The 19816-nt window shown below is 32.8% G+C and overlaps 3 protein-coding genes across 3 annotated transcripts; 1 reads left to right on the top strand and 2 right to left on the bottom strand.

Moving 5' to 3' along the window:
• Positions 1–571: 571 nt before the first annotated feature.
• On the bottom strand, positions 572–5496 carry LOC125066119 (nucleoside diphosphate kinase homolog 5-like). Its single transcript, XM_047674038.1, has 4 exons — positions 5334–5496; positions 1628–1800; positions 1185–1330; positions 572–909 (listed from the first exon to the last, which is right to left on the bottom strand). Exons 1-4 carry the CDS (start codon positions 5472–5474, stop codon positions 656–658), a joined length of 714 nt encoding a protein of 237 aa, XP_047529994.1. The 5' UTR covers positions 5475–5496; the 3' UTR covers positions 572–655.
• A 234-nt stretch (positions 5497–5730) lies between these two features.
• On the bottom strand, positions 5731–6105 carry LOC125066429. Its single transcript, XM_047674499.1, has one exon. The coding sequence runs from the start codon at positions 6103–6105 to the stop codon at positions 5731–5733; it is 375 nt and encodes a 124-aa protein (XP_047530455.1).
• LOC125066120 (alpha-protein kinase 1) lies at positions 6029–19497 on the top strand. Its single transcript, XM_047674040.1, has 10 exons — positions 6029–6298; positions 8926–9087; positions 15967–16314; positions 16739–16944; positions 17483–17646; positions 17730–17813; positions 17917–18030; positions 18233–18393; positions 18694–18888; positions 19081–19497. The coding sequence occupies exons 1-10, from the start codon at positions 6104–6106 to the stop codon at positions 19435–19437; spliced, it is 1986 nt and encodes a 661-aa protein (XP_047529996.1). The 5' UTR covers positions 6029–6103; the 3' UTR covers positions 19438–19497.
• The last annotated feature ends 319 nt before the right edge of the window (positions 19498–19816 follow it).

Below are 19816 nucleotides of genomic sequence, written 5' to 3'. Positions count from 1 at the left end.
TCAAAAACCAAAAAAAAATGGCGTCGTGTCATATATGCAAAAAATATACATAACTGTAAAAATATATATATGTAAGTATCCCTTTATATCTAGACAATTTTGAAAACTACTTATAGTGGTAACATTTTAGGTCCCAAATTTTACCACTATTATTTTAAATTTGTGACGATGTCAATAAAGATAAATTAATAATTATTTGTTTATAAAAATATTCAATTAACGATTAACCCGACTCAAACAAGACCAGAAAATTAATAACCTACGTTTTGAATCGGTCAGACATGTAGATGTTGCTCACATTGCCCAGAAGCTTTATGCTTTTATGCTTTATAAATACGTCAAACTTATCGCTCTTTTAGCATTGGGAGTTAAATATATAGCGCATCGCCATAAAAATCTTTTATTCTATAATTATATTACAATATGTCCAAGAACAGAATTTTATAAAATAACATGACAATCGATTTACAGTATCACGCACGATGCGCGTATAATATAAATGATTATTATTGCAATGAAAAGTTTTTCGTATGTGTAATTAAATGTTTTATAATAAGAAATTATTTTATAAAACCAATACAAATGATCAGAACATTTATTAACAATATGTCGCAAAACTGCGTATAAGATAGTAGTTATAATATTCAGAACAAATTTATTTCACTAGTTGATCTAAATCCTGCGAGTTTAATGGCGTATGACATTTTTCTTCGTCCCTTTGTTCTCTCGGTTGCGGAGTCCACTCGGGTTGGTTAGGGTTATGATGGTTCAAATAATCAGCTAGCCACAGCAAGGGCTCGGCCGGTCGCTCTTGTGCGAGTGCAGTGAGTGCGGGAGTGAGGGTCGGCGATAAGTTCTTTTGAATGTAATCGCTGATTTGCCATCGACGAAGTATCGGTCCAACGATCACTGATTATAAAACTATTTTTAAATTTCACGATTTACGATACCTGTTTCTTTAATTTATGTAAAGGTTAAAAATACAAATTTATTAAAATTCATAAAAAATCTGTAGATTTTGAAAAGAAAACAAAAAAGCTACGTATGATTTTAGTTCCCTTACAGACATGTTTATATGTATACATGTTTTAGGCTAAAATATCCTTTTAACGAGCGACGAAGTCAAAATAAAAGAAATTACAGATAAGTTATCAATGGATATAAAATTCTGAATGGATAGATACTATTAGGAAAGAAAAAGTGTATTTCACGTAAAGCCTCTGCATGGTTCTCGCTACCGTGCAGCGCGTTGAAGTAGTCCCCATACTTGGTGCGCCGTCCGTAGCACGCGCGTAAACTGTCGGGCCAGTATGCTTGGGCTTCCACCACTCTTAAAAATATAATAATAGGTATAATTTTCAACTACATGCTACATGACATGACATTCTGCTAAATGCTTACCCACCAACCCGCAAAGAATAGGATAGTGCAATAAGCTGTAAATTTCAAGAAAAGGAGACTTCTTTAAATGGAATACAAATCAAATGGAAGCGTAAAAACGTGATTTACTTTGTTGGTTTAACTAATATCAATAAAAATAAAACGATTACTATTAAAAAGTACAAAATTTTTCAGATATTATACTTGAGAAAGGCAATAACTATTTTAATAATAGAGTGTATTGTACCTAGCGGGTCCCATCAAAGTTCGCCATTTTTGTATACAATTTCTAGCGGCAAGAACGAGAGCGATGATCGGTCCACTGGACATGTGAGCGACGAGATGCGGGAAGTGATGTCTCCCATAGTGGCCTTTATACAATTCTGCAGCTTGCTCTGGAGTGAGACGTACTTCGCGTCTCTGAAAATAAGATATAACTGATGATTTTCCTGCCTACTGTTTAAAACAGAGACTAGTAAATTATGCAGATGATATTGTTATACACAGGTCTGCATATACACAAGTACACTTTATAATATTTCCTCTAATGTCTTATTCCAATTTGATGGCAATCTCCTTCGAGAGGTGAAGGATTAGGCATAGGACAGAACAGACTTAGCAGTTGATAAATTTAGCTCCTAGTCAGGCTGTTGCTGAGAATGACTTCACAATAAATCTAAAAATATATACATACTACCGACACTGGTTTCGGAATCCTGGACCTGTTGTCGTACCTATATCAACATAGCAGTTGTTAACCTATTATTTAACTAAGGATCAAAAGCTTATTTTAACGTACTTAATAAAAGTATAATTCGCTTTTAATTTCAGTCCAAAATATTTTACAAAAATAACCAAGTACTAAGGCTTCGGTAACATTGCTAATTTCAATAGCAATTAAGTATTCAATAATTTTATTTTAGTGTTATAAGAGAATAAACTATGACACACGTCTCATGTTATGTTATCATAAACTAAGTATATATAAGCATACACACGAAATATAATGACTCATTTAATATGACGATAACATCAAGTTGGGTATAAAAATTAACTATAGATCCGTTCAGATATGACACACATTTAATTAAAACCTGGTGAAACTAATTAGCAAATTCATTATATAAAAATATTGCATGTCTCTAAGACATTGTTTTGATGACAATGATAATATGTAAATATTATATAGCATAGATATATTTGGCTAGTAAAATACATTGTTAAAAAATAAAATATTAAAATAGATCCAATGCAATATCAAATATAAAACTAAGATTTATAGCCTACGTGTAGATAAAAATATTATTTTTTATCGGCGTTTAAAAAGAATAAATGGAATGGATTTCTTTATAGAAACACTTTAAAACTAAAGATATATATGTTATATTCATTATCTTTATGTGCATAAAACGTCTATTAAATAAAATAAAGATATCGTACGCAGCTCGAGACACAATCAAGTGCTGCATTTAATTCTCCTTTGAAATATTAATTTAAAAAAATCTAATTTTTAACATACGAAGTTGTCGTGGACAGACCCACTCGAAACGTCAATGGGAATATGTAATTAGTTTTTTTTTATGGTATCCATAGATAGCAGCAGTGACCGCCCCTAAGCTAGGGTGCTCAAGACCTAACGCAGCAACAGGGTTGTTAATGTAAGTAAGTATACAGTTTACATATATTTTTTAATTATAATTTGTATCTTTACCTATAAATTTAATAAACTAAGTACCTAATTATTTTTTATATGTTATAAGATTAATAATATCGCATAAAAACAATATTTATTTTATTTTTATTAGAAGATATATTAAAATATCAGAATAATTTCTTCTGCCTAAAATATTACTGATTATAGTGTTCGATAAATATAATTGATTAGTTAAAAGTTTTCTGAAATGTCTAAATTGTTTATTGTTTTTAATTCGTACGTGACATTGGTGAAATACTCTGTGCCCTCTCGGCACAAAAAAAAGCTAATATAGAATTATAATGAAAAGCCAAAATAATCAGTTTCATCTTTGATAAGACTATTATTTCACTTAAATTCTGCATGTCATTTTTATTTTGCTAATAATATACCTACATTTTTAAAAATAAATCCTTACAAGTTTGAATATTTGAAACTTCATGAAACTTGGGAGCACATCATGAGTTATACTTTTACTTATTAAACATAAATTAAAATGTTTTAATTATAAACAATTTTCAAAAAAGCTCTTTGCTAGCCCTATACTAACAAGGGCTGGCTGTGTCGCGGAATAATGAACGCGCCCCTCGCTCTCAACTATGCTGATATATTTTGCATACCCCGCAACCCTCTCTCGCACGCGCCGCCGGCCACTACACGGACATCGTGCAACCCTTTGAGCGAAATCACGATCAATGGATTCTTCTAAAATTTTGAATAAGCCTTGACATAATTATAAAATGTTCCAACAAAAAAAAAAAAACAAAATCTAGTTAATTAAAAAAGTTAATAGTTCCACGAAATCTGACTAAAATGCAACGTTATAATAACATTATAGAAGTATTATTATTCTAATATAAAACATAATAGAAGTATATATATATATATATGCGAAAGTAAATCTGTCTGTCTATGTATCTGTTTTGCTTTCACGGCTAAAAGACTGAACCGAATTTGATGAAATTTTGTATGAAGCAAGCTTAAACCCAAAGAAAGCTGTAATTTTGTTTTACCTAAAACCTACGACCGCCCCCGACTGTCTCTAAGCACACTGGCGAAGTTGCGACCGAAAACCACTATTGTATATTATATAAAATCTAACTTCGGGCTTAATTTCATTTAAATTGATAAAAATAAAATCATATATATACATATATATCTGAAAAAATAATTAATTGGAATCAATAAAAGTTTGACGATATAGTCAAATTATTGTTCCTTCAATTTGATGAAAAGCTTGTTCAGAAGATTGAAATCGTTTTCGATTTAGCTTGATCGACTAATATTTACTCATGTGAAAACGCTACAAGTTGATGAACCTATGAAAAAATAGGGGATCGAACTCTACAATAAAGCCATTATAGACACACAACATTTCCATTCAATAATATAAAAATAAATGTTAACATGCAGACACAGTAAATATTTAGGTACTACAGAAACATAATTTATCGTTTATGAGTCATTTAATAACATCGATAAAACGTTAATTCTGAAGACAAACGCAATAAACTGTTGTCCAATTCATTGTGCACGTCAATAAGAACGTCTGCTTGACCTCCTTATTCAACGTAAAAAATAATAAATTAAACTTATTGTTAGTCTATCCCAATATAATAAACACTTAATAATATTTGATTATTGTATTTGTCCATTTATTGTCTATATATTTTGTAGAAACTATCTATCAATTGATATTATATTTAATTGACAAATCAATATATTTATGGCCTAATAGTATTAACTTAGGTATTATTTGATAAAGAAAAAGTCTATTGTACTGATCTATTAGAGTTGGGTGTGTCCCTAGTGGGTGACTTTCCATCGTAACAAGGTAAACACGCTTAGCTCACTCCCGGTTATTACTCGATATTAATCGCTCGCTATCAACAGGTTATGGAAATAACTATTTTTCTTACGTAAAAGCCTAAAGTCAATGGATCAAGATAAATATATGTAGTAAGTAAAATAGATACATTTTAATTTGATAAATAGATTTCTAAAATATTTAAGAAAAAGTATGAAACGACGAAACTTAAAATAACGCAATCGATAATTTTACGTCAACCTTAATAAATTTACAACGATCGAAATTAGTTCCGTTTCGATAGCGGGAATCAATTTAGCTGGTACTGAAATTCCTCACGTACACTAGTAATAAATACAAAATTGAGCGCGCTTCGGAATTTAATAAAAAATAACACCGATAACAGTTTTGGTCATCTCTTTAAAACAATATATATAATAAACTTTTACTAACAGCTAAAATCATGAATCCATTATCACAGATATGGTTTTCAATATCCTCCGCGTTTTCATAAGCTTCTGGCTTTATAATAGCTAATGTCCTCTCTGAGTAGGTCTGGTATTCAGCATCAGTGTCTGATGAGACAGATGACATAATGCTACCAAATATTGCTTTGTGCTTATGTATATCAAAAGAAATATTGTATGTTTTTTTTTTTAATCAATAAAATAACATTTGTTATGCTAGTTTGTCAATTCAAATTCGCATATATAAATACTCCTTTCTTCATCCATAAAGGATTTTTTGTAGTCCTTAACTTAAATTTTAAATCTTAAAAGACAATCACTTAAATCTCAGTTATAAAATAATTATTTCTAATCCTTCAAATATAATTCATACATATCAAGAGCTAAGATATTATGTAACGACAAAGAGTTGCCGCACATCGAAACAATATTTCATCTACATTTTCTTTCCTTTTCACTACAACATCAATATAAATTAAGACGTCATAATCAATACGGACAATCGGCAATTGCAGACGGGAAAACTGGCACGCATTTTCCGGCGCGTCCGAGCCACCCCGAAGCGCGCGTGGGGGCGGGCGCGCGGGCGGGGGTCGTAGAGACGAGGGCGCGAGGGGGGCAGGGGGGCAGGGGGCAGGGGGCGAGCCGGGAGCGCAGGGCCCAGTGCCCCCCGAACGCAGCGGCGGCGCGACGCCTCCCCGAGATCCCGCGACATGCGTTGATGTCTCCCGCCACCCGACAACCACCGCCGTATACATGGACAACTCCTGCCTCCTCGACCTCCTCATCAGGTGCTTCGCGATGACCGAGCCCGAGGACCTCAACTTCACCGCGTTCACCGACCTCTGCCGCCTCTGCTCGCTCAAGAGCGGGCCTCGCCTTCACATATTCGACAAGGAGTCGGAGCAGCGACAGATTCTTTTCAAACTACGGACCTGCCTGCCGACTATGGTGAGCCTTAATATTTTCTATACCACAAAGCATTTCAACTAACCTGTTCATACTTCAATAATGGTAGAGTTCGTTCGCAAATTAAATGTCATAGTAAACATGGTGTAAAGCGGAAGGTGCAGTGATGTAGAGACGTCGACTGCCGTAGACTCGTAGGCGCAAGCGCGCTACGCGCTACGAACATCAACATGAAATACAGTAACACTGAACACGATACCTGTTGAGCATTTGGTTAAGATATAATACATATATTGAATATTAATCTAATATATTGTATAACATATTTAAAATATTAGAAAAATAGTAATTAAAAATCTTGTTAAATTTCTTAACACTAAATAATTATAACCTTATTTTACTAATCGAGGTATTTAGATTTTTTAGACATACCTACAAATTGTTAATATTTTCCTCGAAATACAGCTTTTTTTACGGATTCTTATTGACATCAAAACATACCAGTCTGATTTTACGTTGAATGTCAAGTTATTACTACTTAGATTTTTGGTTGAGTTTAATATTACATTGAGTAGACATTTTGCAATAAATAAATTATAAAAAATTAGTTTATTAAATACTCAATACTCTAATCGAATATAAAAGTAATGATTTGTCTAATATTTTAAACTAAAATAGTATGTCGTATTTTATTGAATCATTTTTTCCTGGATATTAACATTAATCATTCGAAATTGTAGAATAAGTATTGCTTCTATTTATTACATAATCATTTTCTTAAGCATCGTTTACTGTCTCAAAATTCTTATTTGTGTGTTAAATATAAAAAAAATTATGACCAAATATTTTCCCAAAATCTTACTATTTAAATTAGCTAAATATTGAAACTCCTAGCTAACAAGTAATATTATTGTATATTAAACAATCTCTTTACTTTAAATAGTGCTTCACATTCAATGTATGGCAAATACGATTTCCCTTTATGAGCTCCAAGAACTTGCGTATGTAACGTAAATTGATCTTTAATAACATCGATATAAGATCTAGAATATTTTTCAGGCGTAATGTAGAGGCCTCGAGAGATTACATCCAACACGTGACGCAAGCCTAATCCTCATATATCTTTGAACTATTGCCCTGTTTGTGAATGCTAAAGTGATTTTGTTTTACGGATTAGCATCATGTAATATTCAATACTTGAGTTAAATGGAATTTAAACAGTTATGAATACAATAGCTGGTAATCCTGCTGGTAATAGCCTCCTAATTGATTTTTATACAATTAGTATTAGAGTATGACTTAAACTTACGATTTATAGTCTGAGAATTTTATCTCTTTCTAATAATTAGGATGAAAAAGGATAGTAGTAGTAGTAATCAGTTTAATTTTTAAACTGTGCACAACAGAATCGACGCTATTGGTTCTGTAGAATGGAAGCTAATGAGTTTTAACTTGTTTCGTATGAGTTTATGTTATATAAATAATCGAACAAAAACATTTTTTTAGTCGTTCAGAACTTATTTGAAATAATATAAAGGTAGATTAACTTTTCTACAACAAGAAAAAAAAATATTTTTAAATTTTATATTAAAGAGGTTCAACTGTTTTCTTTATTATTTTAAATATTCTATTACTAAGTTCGAAAGTCAGCTCTTATATAAAACTACATTGAGATTCTCGTCATACATCATACACATATATATGAAGTAGAAATGCGAAGGAGAAAAGCTAATATAAAACATTATTGAACTTTAATTGGTTACATTACGCTCTCTTACATTACACTTATATTTATTGTAACATAACTTTTGTATCATTGTTAACATTAAAAATTGTCGTATATTTTTTAAGGTTTATTAAAAATTTATATCAATTGAAAGGAACTGTGTTATTGATTTGAAACAAAAAAAATATATAAAAAATACGGCTACAGTTCCTGCAAGGTTGCTTTGCTTCGTCCATTGTGTATTATCCCAAGGGAAATTCGGTTTCAGTAACATAAATAAAGCCCGGAACTCTTTGCTTACACTTCTTTCATATTTAAAGCATTCAATTTAAACAAAATGTTTTGTAAGTATAAATTAAAAAAAATAAATAGTGTAGCTGTCTTTTGTTTTTACTAAAAATATATATTTACTATGGTAGCGACTGTATTATCGATTCGATATTGAGAGGAATCGCACAAAAAAAACAATGAACAAATATTTTATGCAAGTATGAATATTAATACTTACTCCATTGACTGGTTATCATAATTTATAAATTATATCCATGATGATAAATGAACTTAAAGATAAAGCAAATAGCCTGTAAATATATCAATGCTAGGCTATGGCCTCCTCTCCTTTTTGAGGAGAAAGTTTGGTTCTTAATCCACCACAATGACGTAATAATGGTTAGTGGATAGTGCCGGTAGATGAATGCAGTGGGTGAAAACCCACGACATACATTTCCTCACAATGTTATCCTTCATCGTCGAGCACGAGATGAATTATAAACACAAATTAGGCACATGAATATTCAGTGGTGGACTACCACCAAGCCACTAGACTTGCCCGAATTTGTACTCAGAGTCGTCGGTTAAGATGCACGTCTTCTCTGCCTCTAGCTGGGCCATCACATATTCAAATACATTTCATTTGAAATCTAATATGTGTCTATATATTTAGCAGATATCGAAGGACGACTTCCTGCCAAAGAAGATCTGCGAGCGGTGTGTAACGAGGTTAGAACAACTATATGAGTGGCGTCAGAGCTGTCTCAATACCGACTCGGTGCTGCGGAACTATGCTGAGTCTATGAGGATCGTTACTTCTACTATTAATTTTCAGGTCAGTCCACACAAACAGTCGCAAACTAAATGTAATTGATTGCTTAAAGAAAATATAAAAAATATTAAAAAAACATCTGAATCCAAATTTGAAATTCCTAAAACTTTAAATAAAAACGTGTTAAATAAACAAATATTCTAAAAATAATATTATATAGACAAAATTAAAATATGACTATTTTATTGTAGTAGAACCGCTTGAAAATACTTTTTACAAGACTATAATGTATTTAAACAATTATAATATTATAATAATTAATAATTTGTACATATATGTTATGGTTGCTAAGTTTAGAGTTCAGTTTTGTGGTTAAAATTATGTGTATTGTGACCTAAAGTCCTCTGGAATTTGGACGAAATTGAAAATAAAGTTTTTAGCACATCAAGATAAAGTAATAAAGTCATATACATATTTGGATTAAACGATAGCGTTCAAAGGAAACTGGTTGTCTTTCCGCTGGTGAATCCGCGTCGGTTAGTGATAATATAATGTGTGTTTGTAGGACTGAACAAAAATTATAAGCAAATATTGATAATACTTATCAGTGATCAATCGATACAAATATGTGTAACGCCGATCAATATAAATATAATATCATATTATGATTAGATATACATCAACAGATTGTTTAATATTAAAATTTTATAGATATATCATAATTATTTCATAATTTAACAACTACTATAAAATTCTACTAAACATAACGGATTCTGAAATAGTAATAAATCCATAATCGACGTTCATAGGTCCGGGGCACAGCTGCAACTAGCAGTTCAAACAAAAAGTTAATCGTACAAGTATCGACCCTTGATAGTTTCTACTCGGAACACACTTATATCATTTCGCAAGAATAATAAAATCATACCGTATAAGTTTCAAAGGGTTTAATTTTTTTAAGCGGACATTTATTCAAACTCGAAGTCAAAATCTCTATTCAATATAGAAGCGCTACAATTGCTTATTGATTGTCATCTACAACCGTGTTTGGAATGATGGAATCCGAAGGATGGAACCCGACTATAAATTTTTAGGTTGACAACATAAGTTGAGAGTCTATCCACCTTGTTGACACTTGACACAAATAATGTACCTGCTTACTCTTTATGTTATTTTATAACGTACTTTTAACTATTTTTTTTAATATTTAATATGCCGGCAATAAGTGTAATACCTACCTTATCTGTAGTTAAATACAGTAGAATATGTTAAGCCGATTTATTAACAATAACGAAGGAAGCGAAAGGATTAATGAGGTATCTTTCTCTGAAATGAATCTTTAATGATAAAGTCTGTTCCATTATTCAAACCTTCCGATACTATTTCGAAACTCTCGTGAGGTTGAAAATATTGGGAAAATATTGATATTTTTTTTACAGAAAGTATAATGTAACAACACGTAGCATTATCGATTATCTTATTACATATTCAAGACTATCGATTATTAAATGTGAGTTAATTAAAATAGAATAAATGTTATAAATAAAATTCAGTAAGATCGTGGTAATTTATCATTAACAGCCATAATGCTTGTTGTGTGTCGGCACGCGCCAGGCGATGCACGTCGCGGCATAGTCGCGGCGAGCGCCCCTCTATCGATCCAGCGCGCCCGGCTCATATCGACCCAACACCCACCCACAGCCGCACACTTTAAATTCAACCTTATCTACAAGCAATAAACTCCAAAATACATCATAACAATTATCCAAAACTCTGACAAACGATTTCGAACTCAATAAAAACGTATCACGAATCCTTATCGAATATCCCCGCTTTGTCTTACAAGACGATGAATTATCCACTCTAATATTATAGTCATAAGGTTTGTCATCAAAGCTCATAGCTACAAGTCACTTGGGTATTTGAATTGAATAATGAATACGCATGTCCGGTAACTCTTTGTTTTCGGATACGAATGTCTTTTGCACCTAAATTTAATCTTTATGTATAAATCACAGTATTTCTCCTCTAGTTTCAGTTTATGCCTAGGTACATATGTTCTTTGATTTTATAATTGTCATTAACAAGAAACATAATAAATATAAATGATGAAAAAGACCTTGAATGCATTACACGGCAATGCGAGGGTTGTGCAGTACACGCATAGGAAGCAAGGTCGAAGGCTGGCAGTCACCCTGCTCGGGGGACTGTTAACCCTGACCTAGCGGGGTGAAGGATATTCCTACTACGGCCTCCCGCCTCCCAGTGGGGACTGCACTACCCCTGAACATCACTGACGCTTCAACCTTCCCCACTAATGTGATGGATGATCAAAATAGGCTCACCCTACACAGCCTACTTGAATAGACAGCTGCAGTGGTCTTAAGACGTCCGAATTTCTATTACTGGAAACTTCTACTATATATTCTGTTATATTAATTTAAATTATTTTATTCGTAACTTCTAACACTTTCATATCTTTATAATATTAATAATTTAATGATTGCTACTAGAAGAAGCGCAATATGTATATTTTTTAAATTGAAAATTTCAGTTCTATGTTAAAACAATTGAAAATCGGACTAAAGCTATCGTAATGGACGGCAAAAACATGACATATTATTTTCTACAAATCATCGGATAAATTTAAAATATTAAGTCGACAATAACCCCAACAAAGCCCCCTGAAGAAACCCCCTTGTAAGGAATGAGAGGGAGAATCTCTACGGGTCTGCGATACCCTTGAATTTTTATTAACATGTTTACAGCCGTGGCTTGCCATTGTTGCTATGGTTACATTCTACCTAGACAAAAACAAACAATAGGTATGAGTTTAACCTTTCTAGCGTTTAGACCTTAATCGAATACACTTCGATAATAAATACACTTGCTATGTCACGTACTTCATATCTTCATGTATCTGAAGCTTATCATTTATTATAAATATTTGATTTATTTTTAAACACACCTTCATTGTGAGATATCATTTATTCTACAAATTCCAAAAATAAAAAAAAAGTTTTATGTAAATCTTTACCAATAATGAAATAAAAGTGTTTCAAATAATAATTATATATAATATTATGTTTATTTCATGTTTATTATATTTATTCTTCATATAAATAAATACCCACACCCACACCCCGATATCGTAAACGGAAAATTGCAAATATAACTTAAAGTACATAAATTATAACATGGAATATGAACTAAACATATTAAATAAAATATTATAGTACAATCCACAATCGATCTAAGAAATGTATTCGCACATGAAACATATCAGATGATTCGGGTCTTTTTACTTTTTACACGCATTTGTTTAAATCCTAGTCTAGGTAGTAGAAGAGTACAATTGGATATTTTATTAATGTGTTACATCTTTTGATGTGCCTTAAACCGTGACGATAAATGGCATGACGTTCTCTTATGAAGCAACCGTTCTCTACTTCCTTTCTGGCGCGTGTCGCTTATACCTTATACCTCGTTGCTATAAATTATTATAATAATAAATTTATTAATTTATTTTTGACAACTAAACTCTGTTTTACTTCTTACTTATATAAAAATTAAAATTAAAATAGTGGCCAGAATGCTAACAGAATTTCCCTCTTGAATCGTATTTTCGATTCTCTGAGCATAGAATCAAGCAGCACTCCTGTCACCAGTCGAGAAAATATTAATATTTAAACTATATTTAACTATTACTTTTAAAGGTGTATTTTGTAAATTAATAATAAAAGGCTAAAGGATAGTTGCTGTTGCAGTTGCTTCGTCTGGAGGGAAACTTGGGCTTAGAATCGGGATAGGCTTACCATATAAAATGCATTGTCATTAGAACTGAACTAACATTTGAAATTTGAATTCAATAATTTGGATCAATTAAATGGAGATAGTCCATTAGTTAAACCACCAAAATCTTAACCGAGGATCGTAAGTTTAAACCTTGGTAAGATCTACTGAATTTCCATGTGCCCAATTTGTGTTTATCGTGCTCGACGGTAGTGTCGTTTGAAAATCAGGATGTGACGGATGTAAATTGATTATTCATAACATAAATAAACATAAGCAGCCCGTAAATGTCCCACTGCTGGGATAAAGGCCTCCTCTCCCTTTGAGGAGAAGGTTTGGAGCATATTCCACCACGCTGCTCCATAAGGGTTGGCGGAATACACATGTGGCTGAATTTCGTTGAAATTAGACACATGCAGGTTTCCTCACGATGTTTTCCTTCACCGCCGAGCACGAGATGAATTATAAACACAAATTAAGCACATGAAATTTCAGTGGTGCCTGCCTGGGTTTGAACCCGAAATCATCGGTTAAGATGCACGCGTTCTAACCACTGGGCCATCTCGGCTCAATTGATTATTCAGTATCCACCAATCCGCATTAAAGTAGCTTGGTAGAATTAGATTCTAACATTCTCCTCAAACGGAATACAAATAAAATCAAATCAAAATATACTTTATTCATTAGTGCTTTTACAAGCACTTTTAATTATCATAAATGATGTAAAATGACGATTACATTATAATGATAATTATCATTTTGTAAAGATACCGGAGATTGTAGATTCTACCGAGAAGAAACCCAGTAGTAGAGACTACTATACAACTACTTGCATAGTAGGGAGCGAATAGCTGGAGTATTGAATACTGGGTGTCTTCGATTCCCCATATGGATATCCCTTTAATAATAATGCTATATTAATCTATATTACATAAGGAACTCTGACAACATAAAAATTGCGATTAACACACAAACCTTTTACTTCCACCATCATTTTAAATCAAGGCAAATCAGAGTTACATCATATCAAAATTAAAAAAAATAAAGGCTCATGTCGTAGACACGCAAAGGAGTCCCCCAAGTTTCAGGTGCATTCCTGAGGGAAAGTGTAATCGATCGACGTAGGCGGCAGTGCCTGCACTTAGTAAACAGATACGGGGGAGAGTGCCCGTCTTAGCCATGACTTTAACCTTGGCTATAGCCTCACCACACGTTCTATTTAACCTTTATTAACACTCGCCGCTAATGTAACTAACTGAATGTGAGTTAATGTGAACTTTGTGTAATGTTTATGTGATGTATTTATAGTTTCTCTTGACACCGTAATGGATGTACTAGAATTATATATCAAAGTAAGTATGCAAAATATTACTTATTCAAAATATATTATGAATATGTAACATGTACATGTAAATGTATACATTTGAAAAACAACTTCATGTAATTTATAGTAAAAATATGGAATTTGTGATTATATCAGAAATGTAGGAATGTATAAATATTACTCAATAAATATTTATTATCAGATCTTCAATTCTTGAAAATCGATTTATGGGAAATGACCAGTCCCCTTTTTTTTGTCTTTCATTTTGACGCTGATAGTTCACAAACTAATATTAATTTTAATTTTGTTTTTCATAATGTTTAAAGTAAATATATGTACAATGACATAGAATTTGATTACTATATATATATTGTGTATACAATATCAATTAATGATTAAAGTATCTGTAACAAAATCAATAAATTAAATTAAATAATTTACATATATATATATAAAAGTAACATTTTTGATACTTATTCAAATTCGATAACACTTATTTTACCCCTGCCTCGTCCGGACCCCAGTAAACTTACCTAAAGTTTACTTTTAATCAGTGCAGAAGTGATAAGACCCCTCCGACCCTTCCGCTTATCATTGAGGGGGACATCTTCAAACAATGGAAATGCGAATTCAGATCATTGAAGTGTATATAATAATGCGGTGGAACGTAAATTTGCTGATGAGGCAAATTAAACATCTTATATCTATGCGTAGGTTTAGGTGTTCGTGTTAGAAACAATATAAATAATTTAATTTACTACATTTAAGGCTAGTTGTGACGTCGTCCGCACGTACTATAATATAATATTATAATGAAAATACTCCACTACAATAATTATTTTGTTCAGACGAGACTCGTTTCAGCTGAACACAATACATATTGAACGATTCACATAAATACACAATAGAGGCGTTGGGAAAACGTTCTGAGTTTGAAAAAAATACATATTATGTATGATTTCTAATAAGTGCTTGATGTTATTAAATAAATGATTACCTCTCAAAACTATTCACATTTATACATTCCAAATACTTATATAAAGTTAAAACTTTTCTAAAAATATTATTAGATTCATGGACTTACATACATAACTTGATACAATTTATAAAGATGCTAATTTGTATTTATTTTTTTAATTAATTTATTTAAGCGTAATATTTAACAAAAACAAAATGCGAACGATAAAAACTGCGACATTATAAAACTGTGGTTTTATACTATCGCAGTTATTATCATTATTTAAATTTATCCACAATACAATCTCTACTCTGAACTGGTAGTAGATTTATGTTTAATGTATAAAGTGTTGTTTCAAATATGCTTACTCATATAAAATATGAAATTTGTGATTTTATTAAACTTCAGGAAACACCGTTTCTATGGAAATCAAACGTCAATGTCCTTTTCCCTGTTTTTCTCGCGGTCGTTGAACCTACCCCTTACCGAATTTGGGCAATTAAGCATAGGGTGTTCATATTCATGTTACGGAATGAAAGTCGACTAAGGGGGACCGTTCTCACTTTCTGCGGGGTGAATGCACTAGGGGCCTCGGGGGTGGCCTCCCTTGCCCTCCCTCCGACCGCATCAAAGACACTCATTGAAGGCGACGGAAAGTAATGCACAGTCGGGACCAGCAATTCAAAAAACATGCCGATGAATAAAGTAAACGATGATTTTTGCAAATAACTCATATTTGGTTTTATTTAAAAGAGCTTTTCAAATAAAGGTCGAAATTGGTAAAATTAGAAAATATCTTAAAACATTACTTCATAACTTAATATATATTTTTTTTAAATATATGTATTTTCTTCTATTATCTAAAAAGGATGGCACGGTCAACATGGATAAGATGACAGAAGCACAAAAAACCGCGTATTTGGAGGCACATGTAGCGGTACAACAACATATGGCTCAAGCTGCAGCTGCTGCTAGGCGCGAGCAACAACAACAACAACAGCAGCAGCAGCAGCAGCAACAGCAGCAACAACAACAGCAGCAGCAGCAACAGCAGCAACAACAGCAGCAGCAACAGCAACAGCAGCAACAGCAACAGCAGCAACAGCAACAACAGCAGCAGCAACAACAGCAACAACAACAGCAGCAACACCATCAACAACAGCAACAGCAATCAAATAACTCCAATAACACCTCGCGACATCATCAAGAAATGCAAGTAAGTAGACAGCATGACACAGTATATTATATAATATGTAAACAAAAGTTTTAGCAGACCTTTGAGATCGGCCGCATACCAAATCCCTTTTGTTAACGGTTTTTTTTTTGGTAATGTTAGGTTTGTTTCCTGTCACTGTTTAGTTTTCTAGCTTGCTTAACAAAGAATCCCTTAGTCGTCTATAATGACACCTAGGGGGCGTAATGTTAAGCGGACGAATATATGAATATAGAATCCACGTCATAATATGTGTGATGATTATATAGTACATATAGTGATATATGTGATGATTATAAATAGTACATAGTGAAATTAATAATAAATAACCAGCGTAAATAATAAAGACAGCTAATCCAATAATATTAAAAGCGAATACTAAACACAAAATATATTGGTTTAAAAACATTTGGGAAATTTCTTTTAGCAGGCACAAAGTAACACACACCCCGGCCACCCGTCTCCACCAACAGTTAGTTCAACCCAACATCACTATGCAACCATTAATTCTCCAATCAAAGTTCCGCAAGTAAGCTCCAGCACGGGTGGTCCAGATTCCACATTCACAGTTCCAGATGATGTTGGGATGGGATTTGAAGGAGGAGTGCGAGTGCTACAAAGCCTTGGAAATTGGTGAGTATATAAACATTTAAAATTATTGCTTATTTAATATATAATATACAAACAACATACTAAAACATATTTTATAACTGTTCAAAAATAAACAAATATAATATTGCTTTATTAGTAGTATAAAACAACAGCCCCATATATAAATTAACTAGTGAATTAAATTTAATTGAATTGTTTGTGTATAATTATACATACATGAAAATTGATTATTATATAATTTCATGATGCTATCTCATCAACATACTCGTAAGATTTTAAATTAACATGGTTATTTTTATTACTAGCAGTATTTAAAATTATTATTTACCATGTTTACCATGTTTTTTATTTGGTGGAGCTCCACCATACTGTTAGTAACATACTCGTAGTTGATATAATAAGGTATATTTAAATATCGACGATTCAAAAACTCTTCATTGAAAAGTTTACTTGAATAAAATTGATTTGATTTGATATAATTTTAACAAAATTGCTATCAATGTGAATAATTGGCTGAAAACAAAAACAAATTCACCTAGCATTATAGGAATTTTTGCAGGTCGCCAGAAGTAACAAATAATATTCCTCGACCAAATTTGATTCCCTTCACGGAACCATACGCCGAAGGTGGATCAATGCATCCGGGAACACGCTTGAAAGCGCTTCAGGGTACCGCTGTAAGAAAACATCCAGCTATTAAACCGACCAGCTCAACTAACGACGGTAAATATTATATTTGGTTATATGAGATAAGTTGCATACTTTATTAAGATTATTAAGAATTAATTTAAATTAATATTTATCAGGAAACAAAGCATTCGAGTGTACTGTATGCGGCAAAGGTTTAGCACGTAAAGACAAGTTAACAATACATATGAGGATACATACTGGTAATTGATTAATTGTTATATGAGATAAACAAGTTTCGATACTATATAAAAGAAGAATATTATTTCAAAGCTACGAAGGTTCAAAGGTTTAACTCTTTTTCAGGTGAAAAGCCGTACGTTTGTGAAGTTTGCAATAAAGCGTTTGCGAGAAGGGATAAACTGGTCCTGCACATGAATAAGTTAAAACATATAACGCCTTCAAACATAGCACCTTTGGGTAAACGGACTATAACTATACCTCGTACGTTATATTTTGTGTAATCATGAATAGTCACAGGTGGTAATAAAAGCAAATTATCAAACTTAAATACCTCATTTAAACCGGATTTAATATTTTCTTTAGAACTATAATAAAATAAAACAATTTGAATATTTTTTTGCAGCTTTAAAGTTAGACGACGTCAAGCCGAAACAAGAAGATACAAAGCCTAGTCAAGCAGAAATCGCAGCGGTAGCTCAGCAACAACAACAACAACAACAGCAGCAGCAGCAACAGCAACAGCAGCAGCAGCAGCAACAGCAACAACATTCCCACCAGCAGCCGATTCAGGTCTGCCAGGTACCGGGACACAACTTTACGGTAAATCCCACAAAAAATTAAGGCATGCAAAGTTATCGATGTTTATATAATCTTTCGTTAATATTTTGTAGATATTATTTTATTCTCATCATTTTCAGCCCAATATTTTGCTCATATATATATATTTTAAACATGTATGTAATTGCTTTTCACTTTCTGTATTACTTTCAACGAACTCGCAGTTATTACATATTTTTAATTCCTAAATTTACTGTAAGCTAATAAATTACATCTTATTTTACTTAATTAATGACACAGGTAGTTTCCAGTTATTATATCGGTTTTTCTAAAAAATTTCAGAATTCAAATCTAGTTCATACAAGTGCTGCAACTGCTGCAGTAGCGGCTGCTACTGCGGGCATGGTGGTATCGTGGTCTTGCGAGCTCTGCGGTCGACTCTTCGCAACAAGAGATGAATGGAGTGCTCATGCCAAATCACATCTACCAGATACTAAATTACTCCAAGATAAAATGCAACAGGCCTCACAACATCAGGTTAGCAGAATTATTTCAACCCTCGTTTTAAGATGTTATGTTTTCATTGAATGAATGGAATAAATGCAATACTAATTTAACACATTAACAGCCAAAGGTCCCGTACGACTTACACGGGGTTTTTGACTGTAAAAATATTAAGGAAAGTTGATTGTGTTTGATTGTGGCTACATGATTTATTGAAACTTTCAGCAGCAAGAAAAAGTCCACCTGACAAATCAAGAAAAACTACAATTACTTCACCATCACAACCAGAACCAGCAGATTTTGAATGGACACGGTATAGCTACAGCTTCAGTATCTACAGCTACTGTGGTGAATGAAGGTGGCGGCGGAGGTGCTTACTTCACACATGGGCACACACACTACGCGCCGGAGCGGCAGCACACACACGCACACCATCTGTGTCTCATGTGTCGTCAGGAGTTCGCTGGGAAAGCGGAGTTCATGTTCCATGTAAGAGGGCATTTCGAAGGTAAAGTGAGTGATATAGCAGCGGCCGACGTGTTGGCGCGTTCTCTCGTCGATAACTCGGGCCTGTGTACCTGAGCCACGCCTACGCCCCTCGGCGCATTTCAGTCAGATGTTTGCGGCAAGGGCGTCTTGCAAGACGACACCATAATGTTGAAATTTTGAGACCTAAGTGATGTTTGTGACGAGCTCGCGCACCTATTATCTTGATCAGTTTTATACGGAGTGTAGATTTTTATAAACTATTGTTGTTTTAATGAAGACGAATCCAATATTATTTTGTTGTAAAATTATAGAATTGGTATAAATGTGTTAACATTTTTTAAAAACATTTCATGCAAGCGAGAAAGTTACAAATTTGCAGTAATTTTTATTGAAGTAATTAAAATATAAGGACTAGTGATTTATTAAATAGGACACTTATTATCCCAAAATATCAATATAATCTTAAATACAA

Source organism: Vanessa atalanta, chromosome 9 (assembly GCF_905147765.1).
Source record: "Vanessa atalanta chromosome 9, ilVanAtal1.2, whole genome shotgun sequence".
NCBI classification, from domain to species: domain Eukaryota; kingdom Metazoa; phylum Arthropoda; class Insecta; order Lepidoptera; family Nymphalidae; genus Vanessa; species Vanessa atalanta.
The sequence above is the reverse complement of the archived record's forward strand: the minus strand, read 5'-3'. Positions and strand labels throughout refer to the sequence as shown.

What these genes read in the sequence shown, in the direction of transcription:
- LOC125066429 (XM_047674499.1), bottom strand. Translation starts at nt 6,105, where the DNA reads ATGTATACGGCGGTGGTTGTCGGGTGGCGGGAGACATCAACGCATGTC.
- LOC125066120 (XM_047674040.1), top strand. Translation starts at nt 6,104, where the DNA reads ATGGACAACTCCTGCCTCCTCGACCTCCTCATCAGGTGCTTCGCGATG. An exon ending in CTACAAAGCCTTGGAAATTG is followed by an intron (nt 16,945 to 17,482) that starts GTGAGTATATAA and finishes GAATTTTTGCAG; the next exon opens with GTCGCCAGAAGTAACAAATA. An exon ending in GACCAGCTCAACTAACGACG is followed by an intron (nt 17,647 to 17,729) that starts GTAAATATTATA and finishes AATATTTATCAG; the next exon opens with GAAACAAAGCATTCGAGTGT.
- LOC125066119 (XM_047674038.1), bottom strand. Translation starts at nt 5,474, where the DNA reads ATGTCATCTGTCTCATCAGACACTGATGCTGAATACCAGACCTACTCA. An exon ending in ATGGATTCATGATTTTAGCT is followed by an intron (nt 1,801 to 5,333) that starts GTTAGTAAAAGT and finishes TCTTATTTTCAG; the next exon opens with AGACGCGAAGTACGTCTCAC. An exon ending in ACACTTTTTCTTTCCTAATA is followed by an intron (nt 910 to 1,184) that starts GTATCTATCCAT and finishes TTTTATAATCAG; the next exon opens with TGATCGTTGGACCGATACTT.